This window comes from Desmodus rotundus, chromosome 9 (assembly GCF_022682495.2).
Source record: "Desmodus rotundus isolate HL8 chromosome 9, HLdesRot8A.1, whole genome shotgun sequence".
Classification (NCBI taxonomy): domain Eukaryota; kingdom Metazoa; phylum Chordata; class Mammalia; order Chiroptera; family Phyllostomidae; genus Desmodus; species Desmodus rotundus.
In genome coordinates this window covers 20,561,647-20,584,121 of record NC_071395.1, presented here as the reverse complement: position 1 = coordinate 20,584,121, position 22,475 = coordinate 20,561,647, and the positions used below count along the sequence as shown (strand labels likewise).

General features: G+C 43.0%; 2 protein-coding genes and 1 long non-coding RNA gene across 3 annotated transcripts in view; 1 reads left to right on the top strand and 2 right to left on the bottom strand.

Annotated features, from left to right (window-relative positions):
• Window positions 1–7,532, top strand: part of RNF175 (ring finger protein 175) — a 32,072-nt gene extending 24,540 nt beyond the window's left edge. The window contains 3 exon segments of the mRNA XM_024569297.3: window positions 1,194–1,327; window positions 4,216–4,317; window positions 6,317–7,532. Coding sequence (XP_024425065.3) covers window positions 1,194–1,327; window positions 4,216–4,317; window positions 6,317–6,476 — 396 coding nt within the window. The 3' untranslated portion in view covers window positions 6,477–7,532.
• Window positions 1–9,310, bottom strand: part of LOC123480594 (uncharacterized) — a 67,593-nt gene extending 58,283 nt beyond the window's left edge. Inside the window, exons 1-3 of the long non-coding RNA XR_011650349.1 lie at window positions 7,539–9,310; window positions 4,173–4,275; window positions 1,308–1,393 (exon numbers count right to left, since the gene is read on the bottom strand). This is a non-coding gene — a long non-coding RNA (uncharacterized lncRNA). The remainder of the gene's footprint in view (window positions 1–1,307; window positions 1,394–4,172; window positions 4,276–7,538) is intronic.
• A 32-nt stretch (window positions 9,311–9,342) lies between these two features.
• TLR2 (toll like receptor 2) lies at window positions 9,343–21,777 on the bottom strand. Its single transcript, XM_024569173.4, has 2 exons — window positions 21,284–21,777; window positions 9,343–12,994 (listed from the first exon to the last, which is right to left on the bottom strand). The coding sequence occupies exon 2, from the start codon at window positions 12,979–12,981 to the stop codon at window positions 10,621–10,623; it is 2,361 nt and encodes a 786-aa protein (XP_024424941.3). The 5' UTR covers window positions 12,982–12,994; window positions 21,284–21,777; the 3' UTR covers window positions 9,343–10,620.
• Window positions 21,778–22,475: the final 698 nt, after the last annotated feature.

Genomic DNA, 22,475 nt, shown 5'->3' with positions numbered 1-22,475 from the left:
GAGTGAACTTCTGGACTGCCCTTCTCTCTCTCTCCATCTATGGGGCAGGAATCAGCGGACATTCCCTTGACTTCATCCCCACACCATCTGCCCTTCCCCATCTCCCCAGGCTCTGTCTTCCCCTTTTCCTAGAGCCTGGAATACAACTTCTGTAGTGAAAGGCTGGAGCAATACATTTATTGGAATTCCTCTGCCATGTGTCATCTCTGGGCCAGCTAGTTGCCTTTCTTATAAGGTGGAAGGTCAACGAAGGAGGGAGCATTTTCAATCCCAGGTCCTCCAACAAAAATCAGAAACCACACTCCTTAAAAAATCCCCAGGGCCTCTTGTGCTTGTTTATGGACAAGAGAGGAAGAGAAAGTTGTACGTCCCCTCTCTGGTGGGCCAGGAAGAGGAGATTTAACCTGGCAAGACACTCAAATCTTTTAGCACCAACTTTCTGGAGATGTCTCACCTGATCCCAACCTGTCCTCTGTCACCTTCACTTTTACTACTAAATACAAGGTCCAGCAGAAGTAAGGCAATAATAATGGTGTCGTAATTTATAGTTTTAATTTGAACATTTCACCTGAAATGTCATATGGTGTGCTTGAGTGTGATAGTGTCACGTTACAGAGTTACATGCTTATGATTTTGTAATAAAAGATTCTGTAATAAACAAGGGACGTTATCTGTGCCGGACCCCTGCGTATAAACGCCCTGGCTCCAGCCTTTGGCACAGCCGCCAGCGACTTGAATTGACAGCACGTGTGTGTGTGCGTGCACTCCGATCACATGGGAATTGAAAACATGTAGATGCCTGCGTTTACTCCAGAGCCGTGAATCAGAATCTCCAGGAGATTAAAGAGCAGGGCCAGTCTCTGGCTGGGTAAGCCTGGAAAGCTTCCTGGGCGGTTCTGAGCTATATCCCTGGATAAAAACTGTTCCTCTTGAAGGATTGCTTGGCTGGGAGATTATATTTGAGGTTATATTTAACAATGTATTTTGGGTCCATTTGGGGTTCTGTAGGTTTTTGCCTGGAAATCTCACCCCCACTGCAGCATTGTTCCTATGGGAAAAAGTGTTTCCAGTTCTAAACCAACAAAGAGGCAGTAAGGACCCCCATGCCCTGCAGCCTGGCAGTGTCTTCCCTGTGTTTGGAGAAGGGCCTGTGCTCTCCTCTTCCGCGCGGCTCTGTGCATTTCCCCCAACAGTTCTACAGCGTCAGTGGGATGCCCACGCGGAGCTTGGCCGACAGCATCTGCGCGGTCTGTGGACAGAAGACCATCGTGGAGCTCGATGAAGAAGGGCTCATTGAAGACACCTACCAGCTCTCCTGCAATCACGTGTATCCTTTTCACGGGAAACCTTTTGGTCTTTAGGAAGCAGTGTCAGGAGGCAGATTTCAAGTAACCTGTGTGGAGTACAGACGGTGGCAAATTAGGGAAGATTGTCTCATCACCTTCCCTTCTGCCTCTCCTCTTCCTCTCCCCCTCTCCTCTGCCTGGCTTGGTTCCCAGGCCTTTTGCTGCTGCCCATCTTTCTTTCTGAGACCTCCTGATCATCCCTGCTGAATATGAACAGCTAATTTAAGGTGAACCTCCTCCTCCAGCAATGTCCTTTGTAAAAGGGGAATCTTAATGCCACAGGGACAGGAAGGCTGCAGCATCTGTATAGGATGCTGGGTGGGAAAGTTGGCGAAGCCACAAGTGAACAGACAGCCAAGAAGGACCAGGGAGAGAAGGGGATTGGGGGTGAGAAAAGAGTGACATTTCAGGGGCCGGGAGGAGCTCAGAACTGGCCAGGGAGAGCCCCATGCCTGAGTCTCCCAGGACCAAGAACAACAAAGTGTGTTTTGCCTTCAGATACCCCTGGGAACCTGCTTGTGTCATCAGGTGTAATGGGGGCAGACAGGATAATGCCACAGGCAGCGGGGCACCCCACATTACAAAAGGAGGGACCAAAATGTGAGCACCTACTCCTTAAACCATTTAGCTCCTCCGTCAGTGAATTCTGCTCTGAATAGCCACCTACTGACTGAAGGATCTTCAGGTGCTAGGGACCAGGCAAACAGGGCCTGGGAACCAGCACTCTCTGGGGACCTCAGTAACCATGGAGGAGAACCTCAGTATGGGGAACGACGCTGGGATCGAGAGCCCCAGTGAGGCAGCATGTCTCTCTGGATACCAAAGCTGGGTTTGGGCTGGCCAACCATTCTTTCCTAAATATACAATATTTTATAGTGCATTACCCATTTTACAATATTACTATACACTCAGGGCAAAGCTCTGGCATTATAAGGTGCTTAAACTATCTGTCTCTTGCCTCGAAACCACCTGTCTCAGTCAGTAGTAGCCTAGATGGGCAGAGCTTACGACTCAATTCTGTTTAATCCAGACAGACTGCACTTACTCAATCCCAACAGTAAAAGACTGGTCCAAATGCATTTGAAATATAATAGGAACCTTTACTCCAACGTTTTAGCCTTTACATGTTAAGGCAAGAAACAACAATATCCCATATGGAAATCTATGTTGGTTTTTCACCATTTTGGGGGAAGTGTGATACCCTTCCCCCAAAAATATCATTCTTAGTAGAAATTTTCCAAGCCTGGCCCTAGTTTTAAATATGATTTACTTTTCAATGTTGGAACAGAGCCCCTGTTGCCTTTTGCGAGTGGAAATATCTCCTCTCTCCACCTTTAAAAGCCCTTAGGGACTGTTGTACATGTGTGCCTGTGTAATCCAAAAATGTAGTTATCTTTAAATTTGCTTCGCAGGGAGTACTACTAATGGCCAATTTTAGCATGAGTCACATTAGCAAGAAGCAGGCCAACGTGAGTCATATTAACAAGGCAGGGGCAGAGATCTGAGGACGGCTCTGTAGCAAATCAGCACGGAGGTTCTGAAGATGAAAGAGAATATTAAAGAGGAGGTGGATGCTTTGATGCTGGCTCCAGCCCTCTTGAATGAAGGGCCAAATGAGTTTTGGTTCAAAATCTTTGTTACCATACAATACTTTATGTTGACCTAAGCATATTGCCAAAGGAACCCCAATACTAAGAACATAAAATAGTGGAAGCTCTTTGTTGAACACTTCTCTGATACTGAGGAATTATTCATGTGGCCTTGACTTGTCTACACCTCCACAGTCCTCCCTTTGTTAGGGAGCGCGGGGCCTTCTGCGTCATTGCCGTTCCTGCGGGTGTATGGCAGGCCAGTCAGAACATCATGAGATCTTGGTCCACAGAGCTGCACTGGGGTCAGTGGCTGTAGAAATTAATAAATGAATAGGGTTGATCCATTATAATCATTTTGCCCAAGTCTGCAATGCTGTGAAACCTGGGAAAATATATTCGCAAAAGTAATTGGCTTTGAGTAATTCATTCAAATATTCATTCAATGCACAGGCATTTAGGCACTGCCTAAGGTGCTAAGGACAGAGAGGAATGAGACATAGCACGTGGTCTAGGAGAGACACATAGTGCGCAGAAAGTCACAATACAATGTGGTACGTGCTGTAATAAGAGTAAGTCCCTTGTGCTTTGGGAAACATAGAGTTTACTCTCAACCTTGGAGGCGAGGGGTCGGGCTTTCTGGATAAAGAGATGTATACAGATGAATTTGTAAATGCCTGGGTTTATAGTCTATTAAACATGACTGGCTCCCTATCAGTAATAAAAAAAAAAAGCTGAGAAAAAAACATAAGAAGCTAATAGAAATATTTGTAAGTTCATGAGCACAAATAATGTAAATTCATCTAAGTGCCTAAGGCAAGTGTGATTACATAGTGGATAATGAGTAATGCACAGAAGTAGAAAGAGAAATGCCGTGGGAAATGCATGAGAAATGCACAGTAAGCAAGGCAGGGAAATCAAATGATGCATTTACATTAGATATTACTGTAAAAAAGCACTTTCACATTCTTTATCTAATTTAATTCTTGTGAGGATCAAATGAGGTGAGAAGAACAAGTGAGGCCAAGAAGCTCGGTAAACTTCTCAGGCTCTTAAAGCTACTGCAGCTCTGGCCCCAAGCTCACAGTCCTTGGCAGGGGTGGGAGGGTCCACTGTCCTCCAGAATCTCCCTAAAACAGTGATGCTCACAATCGAGTCGTGACTGACAGCCATCCTCACCCTCCTCTACTCCACCCTACAGATGGGGTCATTTCCATGGTGTCCTCATGAAGCCAACCTTGCCTTTCATATCCAGAAGGTTCCCTAACAAGGTGCTGAAGCTTTCATGAATTCTGCATCCGAGGCTGGTGTGTTGTTGGTAAAAAGCAGACTTGCCCTTACTGCAAAGAGAAGGTTGATTTGAAGAGGATGATCAGTAACCCGTATCCTTTAAAAAAAAAAGTTATAAAATGTCATCTTAATTGTTTCTGGTGAAGCATTCTTCAGTATAAACTTTGATTATCTTCACTGTAGTCAGAGCAGACTGGCTTGTCTCCCTGATGGCCTGTTTCATCCGAACAACTCACGGGCTTCTTTCTTTTCTCCCCTGTGTCTATTACTGTTCTGGTTAGGAACTTACGTACCAAAAAGAGACATTCTACTCCTTATACTCCGTATGTGCCACTGTACGGACTTCGGTGGAACTGTGGTGGGACGTTGCAAAAGATAAGTAAATATATGGAAGGATTAGATGATGATAGTTAGATAGATAGATAGATATGCAGATAGATGAATGACAAGTAATAGGTGAATGGGTTGGGTGGGTGGGCAGATAAATAGCTTGGAATTCAAATTTTGAAAGCCCCAAATGTGAACTAAAGTATAGAAAGGTATCTGTAAGGTGTACCAGATTTTATTATTTCCAATAACCAGTAAAGCTTTTCCCCCTAGATTTTGGCTTTTTAAATTCCTTGCCATGCCCTCATCTTTTCTTAGGCTAAAGTGTAGTGATGATAATATTGAAAGGAAGCAAGGACCGTACAGGCTTGGTCAGCTTATGGCAGCAACTAGGATTTTTATAGACCCCAGGATCCCTATCTGAATAAACCCAAATCTCACTAAGGAAGGTAATGACCCCATTCAGAGCTCACTGCAAAGACTTAGTCCTCAGCCCACTGGCTCTAGTCCACAGTACATATATCTCTTCCAGGGTGCGGGTGGTAAATGGGACTAAAATACATCCCCCTTTAAACAGAAGGGCGTTGGGAGGTTGGCATCAACCTGCCAAGTGCCCTCTCTTCTCATAAGAGACAGTCTTTCTATACTCTCCCAGTATCAGTCACTAAATTATAAAAGCAGACTTTTTAAAAGCAGGTGCTAAAGCAGACACCTCCCTGTTCCCTGCTCCTCACCAATACTAAATGAACAGTTTTTACAATGCCTATTGGCAGCATTACCCACTCCCCCCATCTCTGAGGTTTACAAATCAAAGAAAGACTTTTAAGTCTGGAGCAGAGGAGGCACATTGATGGGTCTTTGGGTCTCAGAGCCAGGCCAGAGCTAGGGAATCCAGTCTGCGGCCACCAGCTCCACCCACAGGCCCAGCCTTTCCCAGGGAGCCCCAGCAACTCAGCACCACCAAGGCCAAAGGTATGCAGTGTTCCTTCCTCCTTCCCGGTCATCTGCTCCCCCTGAATTTCCATTTTCTTATGAGGAGATAGCGCCCAGAACTGTTTTTGGTGAATAACTTATAAAACCACAGTACATAAATCTTCATTACAAAATTGGTCATAATGTGATCATAAATGTCACCTTTAATGATCATTTAAATAGCAAAGAACAATTGGTTTCTTAATATAGTCTTGAGAGAGTAAGCTTTTGAATATTACATGTGTTCTTTCTGAGACTCAATAGAAGAAACAGCTACATGTGAAAAATGCCTTTACGCATGTAACATTGCTGTCAGAGATACTATGATTTAAGTCCCCTTTGCACAATTTATCAAAGATGCCAGGAAAAGGCACATCTTACCTGTGAACACATGCTTTCCTTTTCAATATACCACGAGTTTCCTCTGATGAGCTGACTGCAGAGAAGCCCAGAGTTACTTTGCTCAGTTATAGCAGCTCCCTTATCCTTGGCTTTCCAATGTAGTCATTCCCCTCTTCCTCTTTCTTTTAGTATATGACCTTTGCCTCTTATTACTGTTTTATAGTTTGGAATTTCAATATAAACTTTTATTTTTAAAAATTAGGTGCAGTATTAATAACTATGATAGCCAAATGCTATAAAAATCATGTAAAGGGGCTTTTAACAAGAAAGGAAAATTAACAAGAAAGGAAATGCCCACTCATGACATCGCTTATTATATTTGCAAAAGATATGTACAAATAATTCTGCCACGTGGCCATACCTAGGACAACCTCCTTAACTGAGACTTAGCTGGGAGCGCACGCACATTTTGTACGGACAAATCCTGGATTGGCTTCGTTATTTGGTGGCCTGGCAACCCATGGTGATAGGAATAGTTCAAGGCATTAACTATTCACTGGGGCTGGATAATACAGCAGACCTACCCCAGAAGCAATGGATTGGATGTTGAAATGTTTTGAGAAGTCCTTGATCCCACATTAACCATTGACACTCTTTTTTTTTTTTTTATGTAGAGATGATTCCAAGAATTCAGAGAATTGAATAAAATTTGGTGATCTACATAAGGCAGTTTGTCTATGTGGAAAGAATTTAAACAACTGAACAGAATAAACAAATGAAGCATGCTTTGCATCTTTCCCATTACAAGTGTTTTCTAATCCATGCATGAGACACATTTACTACAAACCTCCATGGACACCTTGTCTCTAATTTGGGGGATGTTGATGTCATCTGTAAAGCGTTTCAGAGGTTTGCAAAGTACTTCTCACAGAGAACATTTAGTGATAACTAATACTTTCTGGTCAGTTCAGCATCTTTAGAGAAGTCAGCAGAGGTGTGAAGTCATCTGTGGTTTAAGAATCTGGCCTTTTCTATGCTTTGTGCTTATGACCACGTGGCCACTTTGGCACCACAAAGCCCTCCCGTAGAGACAGGACTACTCCTGTAGCAGTAAGTGTCACAGTCCACTCAATGGGCCAGAGCAATGCCTGGTTTCCTGGACCACTGAATGCGCCTGACCTGTCCAGGGGCTGCACCGAAGGGGAGAGAATCACTCTCTTCTTCAGTGCCACTCTGCACACACATACTCTCACACTCGATCCCTCCACGGCTGTCCTCTGCTTTCATTTTCTCCATAGCACTTCTCAACACCTGTGATCCTATCATAGATTTATTTATTATTTATTGTTTGTCTTTCCCTCCATTAAGGCAGAGAATTTTATCTGGTTTTTTCCTCCTATTGTATCTCCAGCACTTGGAACAGTAGCTGGTATATAGTAGGCACTCAATAAATATTTACTGAATACTAAAAATAGTCCCTTTGCAGGAGGGAACAAAATTAACAGAATAGGAAAGACCACTCAGAAAGAATTAACCCACAAATGATGGGCCAGAATTCTCCAAATCGATTTGGTTTAAAGTACTGGCCGTTTGTTAAAAAGCCAGCACCAGGCATCTACTCTGTAGTATTTAAAGGTATTACATTCACATGAAGTAGAAGAAGAAAACTCACCCACTGTCAATGTAATGCTTTTCCAAGTTCCATTATAGTCTTAATGAAGAAAACTCACACTAAGATTTCTTCTACCAGTTGGTACTTTTCCTTCTTGAAGCTGCCCAGTCCTTCAGTGTCATGATTGGTTCACCATTCAGATTACTTGGAGACTTAACTGATTTATTTCTCTACTCAGCAAACATTTTTTAAGATATATTTATTTTTAGAGAGAGGGGAAAAGAGAGAAAGAGAAGGAGAGAAACATCAATGTGTGGTTGCCTCTCACACGACATGTACTGGGAACCTGGCCCACAACCCAGGCATGTGCCCTGACTGGGAATTGAACCAATGACCCTTTGGTTCGCAGGCCGGCACTCAATCCACTGAGCCACACCAGCCAGGGCTCTACTCAGCAAATCTTTCAACAATTCAATAGTTATTACATACCAGGCATGTGCAAGGGTTAAGGAGATAAAACAAGATTCTTGATCTTATGGTCTATTGACAAATAAAAGAGCTCACAGCTGGATTAACACTAAGAGTTAGTTTTTCTTCTGGAAAAGAAAGAGCCCTCAAATTGATCTCGGGTGTGTTTGCCACTTATCATCAGTGGACAGCTGTACAGGGTTGGTTTTACAACAGAACCTATTTATTTTATTTTTGTCTTACTTTTAAAAGTGTAGCTATCAGACATTTTTCTTTTAATTTTTTTTTACTTTATTAATTGCAGAGAGAAAGAGGGAGGGAGGCAGAGAGAGCAAAACATTGACCTGTTGTTCTACCCATCCATGCACTTACTGGTTGATTCTTACATGTGCCCTGACCAGGGATTGAACCTGCAACCTTGGTGTATATGGGGCGATGCTCTAACCAACTGAGTTACCTGGCCAGGGTGCTTTCAGACCCTTTAGAACCAACCCCAGGCAAGTAAGCCAGTATGAATTTGCTGGGATTCTGAACAACCCTCGGAGTTGAGAAATATGTTAGATAATAATAGCTAAACAATCTCAGAAAAAAAATAAAGATGCTATTTTTATGCAGTTTAAATATTTAAAATTGAATCAGCTTTTTGAAGTAATATATATATAAAATATTGGAGACCTACACACTGTACAGTTATCAGTGGTTTTCTAAAGGTGAAAGGGTAAGAGCTGATTCTTACTTTCTTTTATATAATCTTATCTCCTTTACAAAATTTCTACAGTGAACATGTTTAACATTTGCAGTGCAAAACATAAAGATCATTTAAAAAATATTACTTTGAATCTATCAATTAACTATGAAGTTATTTCTATTGCTGTGTAAATTATTGCAATTCAATCTAAAAGATCAAGTCCATGCTAAATGTGTCTAGTTCTCGCGATAATTAGCATTGGCCTTAGTGTAGAAAATAGAGAAATAAAGCAAGAAGTCCATTTTTGTGCTTGGCTTCTGTGGCATGCTTTCCAGTTTCCCCCTCCTGAACTTTGCCATTTTTTTTCCTTAGGCTGGCTACCGTCTCCTCCCTCACACTCCCCCAGGAGTTTGTATGAGTGAGGAGAAACATTATGAGTGTCCCAAGGACTAAAGCCTATTAAACACTTCATGAACTTACTTCTTTGGGATATTTTTCTGCAAACAACAGGATCCCTTATACCCCCACCAGTACCCATTACAGAAAAATATCCATTGGCAAATAATAACACAAAAAGAGATGAATTACTTCTTGGAAAAGAGGAACTGCTACCACAGGTACCCTCTCCCCCCAGGCAAGCACCCTGTGGTTCCCGTTCCCATAGGCTTGTCCTCCGCACCCCCCCCCCGCAAAGAGAACATTTGGCCAAGGGGCATGTGTTCAGTGGTGTAGTTACATACTGTACATTAATACCTGCATCATACCGCATGATCTCAATAACGTTGTCCCTGTTTCCAGGACAGGAAAATATTCTGAGTCAGGTGAACTAACTTGCCCAAAGGTATATATCCACTAACCCAGGACTTTCTTGACTCTGGGGCGCAATGAACCACACAAACCCAGTTCCCGCTGAGAACTGAGCAGGGTCAGAGGAAGTTCACTTCATTTGACATGTGGTCCTCACCTTAAGAAGAAAATTGCACCAAGTCAGTAAATAGCACTAACTGAATTAAATTTAATGTATTATTAGATCGAGATTAGAAAAATTAACATATGGAAGTATTGTCTATCTGTTAAATCAGGGTATATCAAATTTTTTTGTACTTGTGAGGAATCTCTAGGTTTATACTTGTTTAAAAATTTATTTAGCTCATGGGGACTATTTTTCAGAAGAAAAAAAAAAGAGGAAGGCCTTTTTAGAATCAGAGTCAAGACTTTTCAAAGAAGAAAGCATCACAATGCAGGGACTGAGAGCCTGAGTAAATTAGCCAGCGATTAGACCTTCGCACCAGAGTTAAGGGTTGGAGGAAAATGAGTCAGGAATATGGAAGGTTTCTTTCAAACTCTTCTGAACTGGGTGTTTTATTTACTTTATTAGTTTGATTTTCATTGAAAAACAGAATTTACTGTATGTTGTGTTGGTTACTCTCTCAAGCAATTACGGCTAGGCCCAGTTCACGGGAAAACACACCCTTTTTTAGGCTTTTTGTTATCCCGTGAAGTTCGATGGGGACGCACAACACTTTTTTCTAGGAACAGCAATACTGGGGCTGAGTGACCCAAGCACTTTGCCCTTTCAGTCACAAGAGCACCCCACAGAGAGGAGACAGCCAGGGGGGACGGCAGACGCCCTCAACACACACGGATGAGTCTGCTGGAGGCGAGACGACTGCACGTGCACTTGAAATCTTCTGTTCATCTGTGCGTTCCCTAAACAACGAAACCATTTGCTACAGATAAGTCAGATGTCAAACATGGCCTTAGACCATGATTGTCTCCTAGGATAGAGAGAAACCAAAACCACGTTTTTTCCAGTATGGTAGCACTTGGTATAAAACAGCACTCTAGATAAAAATTGAACAGTTTTGGTATCTTTAGTAAGCAAGACCTCACACGGCTTACATATACTTGTGTCAGAATGGACTTAGTTATAACTAGTGATAGAAAGACCACCCCCAGACCAAGACTGGCCTTTCACAAAGGAACCTAGGACTTGATGGCCGCTCTCAAATTTAACCAAAACCCTTCCTGCTGAGTCTCATCCAGGGGCCACTCCAGGTAGGTCTTGGTGTTCATTATCTTCCGCAGCTTACAGAAACGCTGGGGAATGGCCTTCTTCTCAATGGGCTCCAGCAGAACGAGAATGGCGGCATCGTTGTTCTCATCGAAGAGACGGAAATGGGAGAAGTCCAGTTCGTACTTGCACCACTCACTCTTTACAAAGTTTTCGGAAAGCACAAAGATGGTTTTGTGGCTCTTTTCGATGGAGTCGATGATGTTGTCAATAATCCATTTGCCGGGAATAAAGTCCCTCTTATGAAGACACAACTTAAAGGGAGGGTTGAAGTGCTCCAGCTGCTGCACCATCAGGTTCTCCACCCAGTGGGAATCCTGTTCACTGTAAGACACAAAGGCGTCGTAACAGACATCCCTCTGGGGAGCTCTCCTGGGCTTCCTCTTGGCCTGGAGCCAGGCCCACATCATCTTCATATACCACAGTCCATGGAGGTGGTGGCACAGGGCCCCTGTGAGTAGAATCAACAGGAAAAGGACACAGCACACAGCAGACACCAGAGCCACCCTGTGGCACTCAGAAACCGAGAGACGGGTGTCCTGAACCCGCTGGCCCCGCACATGGGACGGAGAATCGCACAGGTAATTTTCGGGCCAGTCGGTGAGGATCTGGACCAGTGCCTGCTGCTCCCGAGTGAAAGACAAGAATTCACAGGAGCAAATGAAATTGTTGCTGCCAGCTTCCAAAGTCTTCAGGTTTTGAAAAGAATCCAGTTGTTCCTTGGAGAAAGTATTTATCGTATTTCTGCTGATTCTCATGACTAGTAACATGGGTAAGAAGGAGGCATCTGGAAGAGTCTTCAACTTATTTCCAGAAATACAAAGTTCTTTGAGTTGCGGCATCGTCAAAGAAAATGAATTGAGGTTGTTATTACTAACATCTAAAATTTCCAGGGTCTGAGGTATGCAGTCAGTTAAACTGTGTATTCTTGTACTAGATAAGTTCAAATATTTCATCTTTTCTGGCCACCGACAAGTTTGAGATATAGGATGGAAGTTGTTCTTACTGATGTCAAGGTTAGTCAGGTTTTTCAGATTAAGCAAAATTTCTCCAGTTTCTTCCAATGATGTCAAATGGTTTTGCCTTAAAATTAAGGTCTGCAGGGAGGGCCAGGCACCCTCACAGGCTGAGTTTTTCAGTAAGTTTTCAACCAGTAAATTCTCATTGAGATCCAAATATTCTAATGATTTTAAATGTTTCGAAAGTGAACAAGGAACCAGAAAAACCTTGCTATTTTCTATTGTGATTCTTTTAACTTTTCCTATAAATGCATATATACTTCTCAGATCATAAAATAAGTAAAAATCTGGAATATGCAACCTTCGTACTGTTAATGTTTCTACGTTACTTAGACCTTTAATTGCGTCCAGAACATCTATATCAAAATCACCAACTCCTTTATAGACACAGTTATCAAACTCCACATCTAACTTTCCAGAAACATAATACAAGAGTTTCACAACTTCACTAAAACTATCATCAGTGATTTCCACATTTCTAAATGTAAACCTTTTAATAAATGTCTTGGTTTCATTGATGGATGCTTTTGAAAAACGGAAAGTGTTCAAGTGAGTATCTATCAGTTCCAAATGTTCCAAGGAACTTAAAAGGTCCACAAAAATCTCCAGCAGGAAAACAGGCTGCTTCATGTGAAGGACCAGATGGCTGACGTTCTGAATGGACTTCAGACTCCGGGGCCCATACCTCTGGAGACTGGAAGCATCGATCTCAAGTTCCTCAAGAAAAGTGAGCCCAGCAAAATCCTTTTCCCTAATTTCAATGAAGTTGTTAGCATTTCCTACTCTCAGGATCCGCAAATTGGTGAGATGAGAAAAAAGAGATGTTTTTCCAAGTGTTTTATAAGGATTTCCCAGTAAGTTTAAACATTTCAGAGAAGTGAGGGGCTTGAACCAGGAGGATGATAAATTAGATAAGCGATTGGAGGATAAGTCCAAATGTTCGAGACTCCCCAGAAAGAAAAAGGAATCTTCCTCTACTGTGTTAATTTTATTGGATCCCAGCCTCAAAGCCTTGAGGTTCACACACATCCGCAGGTCACTGTTGCTGACATAGGTGATCATGTTGTCGGACAGGTCAAGGCTTTTCACAGTGGCCGTGAGCCCTGAGGGGATGGAGCTTAAAAATCTGGAGTGGCCGTCACAGACACCAGTGGGATCACAAGTCAGAGAAGCAGCCTGATCAGGGGCCCCTTCCTTGAACAGGCTGATTACGGCCCCCAAGACCCATACTGTCCACAAAACACGTGACATCATCCCAGGATTCAACCTACAAATAAAAGAGGGTCAAGTGAGTGGTTGTGTTTGACGGCATATTGCGATCCCCGTTCTCCAGAAATGTTTTGTGAAGTGTAACACACACCCGCACACGCACAACAGAGCTACCAGGAAATAACCAAGAGGCAACTGGAATGAATGAATGAAGACGAATTAATTTTAATAATTAATTAATTAATGTCAGGGCAAATGAATGAATTCCCTGACACATTCAGCAGCACTAACAGAAATACACTGCCACTGTGCAATGAGTTAAAAGTGCGATACCCTCTGGGAGTACAGAGCAGGACTCAATCAACATGGGTTGAAAGAATGAGTAAGTGAATGAATGGAAGGATGAACAAGCATGCAGCTTAAGAAAAAGGGCTAAACTTTTTACTGTACCAGTTTGTAATCACCTGCTCCTGCACTCCAGGCCTTCTTATATTTAAGTGTGCCTCTTCCCTGCCTGCGGCCCCCTGTGAGTTAGAGACCTCAGAGCCAAACCACAGCTCCTATTGGACAACTATTCACGGAATGCAGCTCCAGGAAGACATGCTGGTTGACCAAAAGAAAAAAGGTCCCATTCTTTGTCAATGCTGTCTGGCAGCTACTCCCAGCAGGCAGGAAGGATGCCGGGAACGCCAGTCAGAACAAAGTGGTGTGCTGTGCTGAGGGACAATCAGACCATGAGACCTTTCTCTTCCCGCAGAGAATTAAGACAGAAAGCAGTGCTTGCCTCTGGATGGGCGGTTTGGATGAATGTGGGGGAAAGAAAGCTGTCAGCACACTTTCCACCTGTGAAGCTGATGCTTTCTCTCTGCCCAGTCCTCCTTGAGCTCTGTTCAGCTTTCTCATTCTGTGTGTTTGTGCTCCTCTGTCTGTGTTTGATCACTGAATTAACTGTACACATGTTTTAAAAAATTTAAATCCAAGAACAAAACTTTTCATGGTTAAAATCAATTTCCCACCTTCCTAGGTTCCCATCGAATCTGAAAGATTATAAAGGTCTAGGCTACGCAACTTACAGGCCCAGAAAATTAAACGATGACTAACTTTAACACATATTTGGGCCCTGGCTGGTGTGGCTCAGTGGATCGAGCACCAGCCTGTGAACCAAAGGGGCGCCGATTCGATTCCCAGTCAGGGCACATGCCTGGGCTGCAGGCCACATCCCCAGTGGGGGGTGTGCAAGAGGCAACCACACATTGATGTTTCTCTCCCTCTCTTCCTCCCTCCCTTCCCCTCTGTCTAAAAAAAAAATTAATAAAACATTTTAAAGAAAATACATACTTGGTCTGGGAATATAATTGCTGTTGCAGTCAGGTTATTTTTTTTAGCTGCACTGATGTCTCTGTTTTCCATCCCCTCCTATCTTTTTTAGATAACTGGGGTCATATCATGCATATTCATTCTGGATTTTCACTTCTCATCTTTAAAAAAGCTTGACATCTATATATATAGCAGTATATAAATACATCTCTGCTTTTTCCAATGAATCACGGCATTTTATAGTCTAGCTCAACTGTAATTTCATAATCATCACCAGGCAATTCCGTCACTGTGCAAACATCACAGGGTGCACTTACACACGCCCACTGCACACCCAGGCTACATGGTATAGCCTGCTGCTCCCAGGGTGCAAGCCTGTACACCATGTTACTGTACAAAACAACACCAGACTACGTCACGCACAAGAGACAATGATGTCATCCAGAGAGGGGCTGAACAGGAAAAGTATGAGGCTGCTGCTGGGATGACACAGCATGCTGCCTCACAGCAAACGTTTTAAATATAAACAGAAAGAGTGCACTCTAAAACAACAGCAAAAAGCATAGCACAGTAAATATCAATGCGTACACCAGGCACGTGGACGTTTATTATGATCACTACCATCACTACATGACGCACTGCACGTAATCGTGTGTGCCGCTCTTCTACAGGACCGGCAGTGTGGCCGGCGTGCGGCATCACCACACACACGGGAGTTGTGTGTTGCGCTCGGGCACCACAACTGCTACCATGTCACTAGGTGATAGGAATTTTTCAGCTCCATTATAACTTTACGGGACCACCATCGTATATGTGGTCCACGTTGACTGAAAGGTTATATGGCACAGGACTGTTATTATTACAATTATTAAGTTATAGGGGCTCTTTATATACTCTGGAAATGGAAGACAGATGTGTTAAAAATATCTTCTTCCACTCTGTGGTATGCCTTTTCACTTTCTTAGTGGGATCTTTTAATAAACAATGTACTTAAATTTTCTATTTTTTTTAATAGTGATTCTTATGACCCGTTTAAAAAAATCTTTCTTACATTATCACAAAGATATTCATTATTTCCTAAAATCTTTACTGTTCTGCCTTCACTTTAAGGCCTACAATCTACCTGGAATTCATATTTGAGGAGGCAGACAAGATTAATTTTTTTTCCAATTGAGCCAGCACCATTTTTAAAGAGATCATTTCTGGGAAAACAATTGACAATATTACCTATGCCGACAGCCACAGGTCCCCAGGGGCGTGGGTCTGTTTCAGTGCGCTCTGTTCTGAGCTCTGCCTGCCCTTGTACCGGTAACACACTACATTAAATATATCTTAATATCCAGGAGAGTAAGTCCTTCCTCCTTATCTTCCTCAAGTGAGTCTTGGTTAGTCCGGATCCTTTGCATGTTCTTCTAAACTGCAGAGCCAGCTTATCCATTTCGAAATCAAACCCTGTTTATTTTCATTGACAATGCCATGAATCTATACATTACTTTGGGAATTGTTGACATCATTACAATCTTAAATCTCCCGATCCTTGAACATGGTATATCTTTCCACTTATTTAAGATGTCTTTAATTTATCACAATAATATTTTATGGTTTTCTGCATAAGGTCTTCGGCATATTTTGTGAGATATATTCCTAAGCATTTGATACTTGTGAGTCTTGAAAAAGGTATTATGCATTTAAATTTGACATATACATCCATATGTATAAATTTAGTTAAATTTTATATATTTACCTTGCATTGAGCAACCTTGCTGAACTAATTTAGGAATTCCACAGTTTGTAGATTTTTAAGAAATTTCTAGGTATACAATCCTATCACCCAGATATAATGATCCTATTTCTTTTTTCTAATCCTTATACTTTTTTTTAAAGATTTTGTTTATTTATTTTAGAAAGAGGGGAAGGGAGAGAGAGAGACGGATATCCATGTGTGGTTGCCTCTAGCATGCCCCCCACTGGGGACCTGACCTGACCTGGCCCACAACCCAGGCATGTGTCCCAACTGGGAATCGAACTGGCGACCCGTTGGTTTGCAGGCCAGTACTCAACCCACTAAGCCACACCAGCCAGGGCCCAAACTTTATACTTTTTTTCATTTTCTTGATTACTGAGTGTTGAATTTATCAAATCTCTTTTTTCTTCCTGTATCTATTGAGATAATAACAAGAATTTCCTCCTTTACCCTGTTAATAAACACTGGTGATTACATGAATCAATGTTAGTGTTAAGACAATTCTGCATTTTTAGAATAAACCCCAATTGGTCTGGATATATTATCTTTTTTGTATGTCGTTGGGTTTTATTCACTGATACGTTGTCTAGCATGTCTGCACCCCATTCAGAAGCCAGTCTGCCTGTCGGTTTTCTTTCCTCTGGCAGAATTCACTAATGCCACACTCCAGCCTGCAGTTCTCATTGCCATTGTTTGCTCGTTTATCTGGTTTTTGTGAAATACATTAAGTTGACCTATTTAATAGCTATGCAACTATTCAAATGTTCTTTTTCTTCTTTTGGTTTTGGTAAATTGTGTTTTTCAAGAAATTTATCTTTTTTTGTTTTGTTTTTTTAATTTTCAAAGTCATCGACACGGTTACTTATATCCTCTTATCATTTTAACATCTGCAGGGCCTACAGTAAGTCACCCTCTATTAGTCCTTAGATGAGTTTTCTGTGCCTGCTTTTTTGAATTATCTTGCAAGAGGTTTACCATTTTACTGGCATTCTAAAAGAAACCAACTTCTCATTTTATAGATCCTCTAATTTTCTATTTCATTTATTTCTATTTTTATACTGTTTCCTTCCTTCTGCTTTTTCTAGATTTTACTCTTCTGATTCTAGTTTCTTGAGGTACATATTTGCTCATTAATTTTCAGCCATTCTTTATTTCTAATATACCCATTTAAGATAATAAATTTTCATCTATGCATTGGTTTAACTGTATCCTCCAGGTCACTTTCTCTTCTGTTCTTTCCATATTTTAGTGTTTTTCAAGTTTCAGTCTAGATATTTTCTTCTGAGATGCTTTCTCATTAATTATTCCTTCTTCAGTGGTGCTTAACTACTGTCAAATCCCTCCACTGCTTTTCACTTATTTGGTTATTGCAATTTTCATTTTTATAATTTGTATTTGGTTCTTCTGCATTTCCATTTTGTTATTTTTTTTATAATTTCCAATTCTCTCCCAAAACTTTCAATCTTGTCTTTGAACACAGTAAGCATACTCTGATAGGCCGCCGCACTTTCGACAGCCCGGAAGGACAGGAAGTTAAAGATTAAGGCCTGGGACAGTCCCGGATGAGACAATTAAGGCTGAACTAGAGAAGACAAATCCTCACGGAGACTGCAGCACAGCTTCGACTTACCTGGACAGCTCAGACCGTCTTAATCTCCGAAAATGGAGTAACCTGATTTCTGGAATGCTAGTGCTCATGGGTGCCTGCCAGAGCAAAGGGAATGTTCCTCTAGGAGAAGAGAGTATCACCCTAGGCCTCAAATGTCTTTCTACAACTTCTCAGACACACTGTCCAGTACATAATAAAAAAAAAACGACCAGGTAATAAAGGAAAAAAAGATAGTAAGCATGAGGAGAGTAGAAACAGGAGACAATGGAAACTAACCCATAAAGACTATTGAGCTAGTATTGGACCTACCTCTAAAATCAACAGAATTAAGGTGAGATGGCCATTGCTGTTTGGTACTATATTTGTTCTATTGTCATTCTGGTTACTCAGTTTTTGAAAAAAAAATCCACTTAGTATAACTGTACTGGGCAACCAAATTTATTTGTTCCACTTTGTAATACATAGCACAGAGCTCAAGAAATATATACTAGTTTTTGGCTAAGATTTAAGGCCAAATACATCTATTTTTCCTAGTATTTTCACCTTAAAATATAAAGTTTATAAGAACATAGATTTGGGGCTATTTCATATAAATACTATATGGTACCAACAGCATGGTGAGTTTTCAACAATAATAATTATTGATGATGCTAAAACTACAGGAAACAACGTGGCACTTAAGATCAGAGTTACTTCCTCAACATGTTACAACACCGGGACAGAGAAACCCTCTGTGGAAGACACTGGGGAAGGGGGTGACGGCTCAGGTTAGACTGCATGGAGTTATGTCCAAACGAGGGATAGGCGTCTGGACAAAGTATGAACACCATCCGCCTGAAGAACTCAGGAAGCAGACAGGGTAATGAGGAATTATTCATCCAAGACCGAGGAAAGGATGGAAGTCTGAGAAAACAGCCTGGTATTAGAGGTGAGTTATGCTGCAGTCATTTGCTGATCCAGGATAGGGAGGAAGTGAAACCCTGTGGCCCACAGTGAAACCACAACCAGATACTCGCTTTAGGGTTAGGGCTGTAATGCCCGGGTGAAGCAGGAGTGGAGAAGAAACTCAAGGCCCAGTGCAGAGACAGAACTCAAAGGGAACTCTCCATAAAGCCATACACAGAAAAAAGGCTCACCTAGTGTGAACAGGGACCTAAAAAATCTCTGCCCTCTGACTCAGAGTCTCAACCTGGCTGGAAGCCAGCCTACTAGAAATCTCCTGTAGGAAAGCAGACCCCCATGCTGCCATATATGCTGGTGTGAATCCAAATATTAAAAGATACAATAACTAAAAGTATTTCAGAATTGAAGAAAAATGTCAGATTACAAATGTATACTGAATCCAAAGCACAAAAAAGAAAGAAAGAAAGAAAATAGAAATTTCTCACCTAGCCCCTAAACGATGAAATATCTTCAAAGGGCTGAGAAAACGTACTTGTCCATCTAGACCAGCAATTTTCAACCTTTTCATTTCACGGCAGACGTGCACTAATTACTAACATTCTGCAGCACATCAAATATATATATATGTATATATGTATATATACATACATATGTATACACACACACAAATATATATTTTGATTCATTCACATCGGACAACTATTGCTGTGTTAACTGTTGTCATTTTTTTTTTTATTTGGCAGTCTAAGGGAAAGAGGTCAATGTCCCTGGATAAATAATCAGGTACTGCATGTTTTAAAAATTCTTGTGGCACACCGGTTGAAAATTGCTGGCCTAGACATCTATACTCATTTAAATGATCATTCAAGAGCAAAGGTAGGATATTTTCAGACATTCAAAAATTAAAACAGGATTTTTACCCCAAGACTCTCATTGAAAGAAGTACCCCAAAACATATGTTCTTTAGCAATATGAAAAATGAACTTGGTAGGAATAGGCTGCAAGAAGAAAACTTGAATTTTTTTGGACAATGCACTCTTGACTTCATAGTTATCTTTTCTTTAAGTATATCTTATTGATTATGCTATTACAGTTGTCCCAAATTTCCCCCCTTTGGCTCCCCTCTGCCCAGTACCTTCCTCCCCTCCAGCAATGCCCCCCTTAGTTCATGTCCATGGGTTATGCATATAAGTTCTTTGGCTTCTCCATTTCCTATACTATTCTTAACATCCCCCTGTCTATTTTGTACCTACCAACTATGCACTCGGAAATTCAGATGTGGCTTTTCAGTATGAGGAAAAAGTCATGGAAATTTTAAGTGATATCACAGGGATTTTTTTTTTTTTTGTAAACAAGCCTACTATTTGGAAGAAGTAAATACAACTTATACTTATTAAAAGATCTCTATGAGGAGGTCACACCCAAGATGCCATATATAATAAACCATGCTCAGTCAGGTTAATCAAAACCAGGTATTTAACCAGCCAAGCCAAATTCTTTTTAAAAATGCAAAAAATTAACTGATAGCTTAGCAACTTCCAAAACATGCTGTCAAATTCTGACATAACAAATAGAAAGATGCAAATGTTCTGTGCTTAAAACAGGAAGAAATGTAAAATATTAGTGAATAAGTCATTTTAAAATAGTCACCATGCTTGCCAGTTCCCCTTTTTTGGTGTGTACTTTCAAGTCAGGCACCCTACCTACCAGATGCTTTCTGGTACAGACCTGAATGAGTGAAGTGCAGAGAAGGCGTTCTGCAAGATTTGTATCATCTCAGATTTGAATTCTCTCCCTCTCTCTCTCCCTCTCTCTGCCCCCCCTCCCCTTCTTTCTCTCCCTCTCTCTCCGCCCACCCCCCACGGGAAAAAACACTATCCTGACTTACACCTAAGTTCCAAACACAAGTTCTCATTTGCAGAAGTTGAAGAAGCTGAAAAGGAGAACGTCATAGCATTCCGATTTTAAAAAGTCATCTCTGCTTAATGCTCTATGTTATGTTCTAAACATAACTGATTAGGTATCATCATATCGGACATAACTCAGATATTCTAAGGACTGAAGGAACTGAAGAGCGGTGGGAGGGGCCAAGCTTGAGGACCACCCCCAAGCAGAGGCTCAGCTCGGGTTAGGAAATGAGGACCCTGAACCTTCCCAATTTCTAAGCCCCCATGACCAAATCCAACCTTGACAAGTTTGGTCCCCGCGGCAACCAGCAAGCGCAGACACACCCCCAGCAGGGTGTACAGGTGCAACCTCGAAAGCTTTTCCGTGGTCCGCCTCCCCAACCCACTCAGAGTAAAGGGTGCCCAGGCAGAGGGAGGGCACACAGAAGCTGCTGGCGGGAGAGTGGCCTTTGGGGAGCCGGGAAGTCCCAGCCCAGGGCCGGGGTCACCGCCCGCCTCGGCCCCGGGGGGACGCGACTGCCCGCAGCCTGGAACCAGAGCAAGCTCCCCACGGCGACCCCAGGAGCCTCCAAGATTGGGAGGGCGCTCGCCCGAACCTCTGCTGTGCCCTCGTCCCTTTCCGAGTGGCCCTTGCCTCTCCCGAGGGCTGATCTCCGCCTGGACTTCGCGTCAGAGTGGGGCCGAGGGGCATCGAGGTCCTCGGGGGCCGGGCGCACCCCTAGACTCCTCGGCCAGGACCTGAGCCGCCCGGCCGGGGTCCCGGGTGCCGCCGAGTGAAAAGCAGAGGACCTGCTGCCCCGGCGCCAATCTGGGGGCCATATCTCCCCTCCGCCCCTGCCTGACACCCGCCAGAACAGCCCGACGTACCAGTGGGACACAGAGCCGCCACCAGGAGCCTCGCGACCCGCCCCTCCGGCCCCAGGACGGCAGTGTGTGGGGCGTCCGCTGCTCCCGCGGCCACGGAGCCGCCCCGCCCAGAGCGGGAGGCGTGCCCACCTCGGCACCAGCGCCGGGAGGCTGCACCCTGGCCCGCGGCGCGCCCGCCCTTCCCCGCAGGCTCCATCAGGTGACCGTGACCGTGACTGTGACCGCAATCGGGTCCTGACTAGTCAGAGGCAGGCGGGGTCGGTGCGCTTGGGTCCTGCCTCGACCTCCAGCTGGTGCGGCCCCGGTCGGAGGAGGGCGCTGGGGCCAGGCTGGGGGTCGCGGGGCAGGAAAAAGAACCGAGATGCTAGAAGCCCCCTCATAGGATTTTCCAAAGCACTGGGGCAGATTTCGCAACTCAAGAGAAGGCTGATTACTCAACCAGTATTTTCTTGAAGCTTCGGGCATCCAAGCCTCACATTACCCTGAAACCGTCTTTAAACTCTACTTCTCCATTCTTGTCCACCCTTGGAAGCCGGAATTCAGGCTTGTGAATCCTTCCTATTTCTCATTCTTCCCCGCCTTTTCAACACTTAATACGGTCTCCAGGGTCCACTTGCACCCGCAAGTCTATGCTCCCCGGATCAATACAGCAAGATTTTGCCTGAGGAGCAGGCAAGGACAGTCCCAGGTTTGGTGTTTTGGGTCCCGGCCCTGCAGCAGTCCCTGGAGCTGTATCCCATCCCTCCTCTCACCGTAAAGAGATGGCGGGGGGAGGGGGCTCCACAGACAGCTGAGATTTTGAACCTGAGCCCTTCCATCCTTGCCTTGCTCCATTCCATCCCTATTTCCCAAGGTAATTGCAAAAACAGTCCTAGACTGGCTTTCTTCGTTGCCACAGAAACTAGTTTGTCTCAGGCAGTGAGGAATGCTTTATAAGGGAAACAAACCAGTACCTTAAAAAAAAGTTAAACTGCCTTAATATGAATAAAGTACATTTGATCTTCATAATTACATTTGGTCTTCACAAATTGGGATTGGAGGCTGAAGGAGCATTCTTGCTCCTCTTTTACACATGGGGAACCGAGATGGGAACCCAGAGTATTACCCTAAGTCCAGGTTCTTTCTCTTTCCCTATGCCACATCCCCAATTCTCATTAAAGGTTTAAGCATCAGGTAAACTTAATCAATAGGC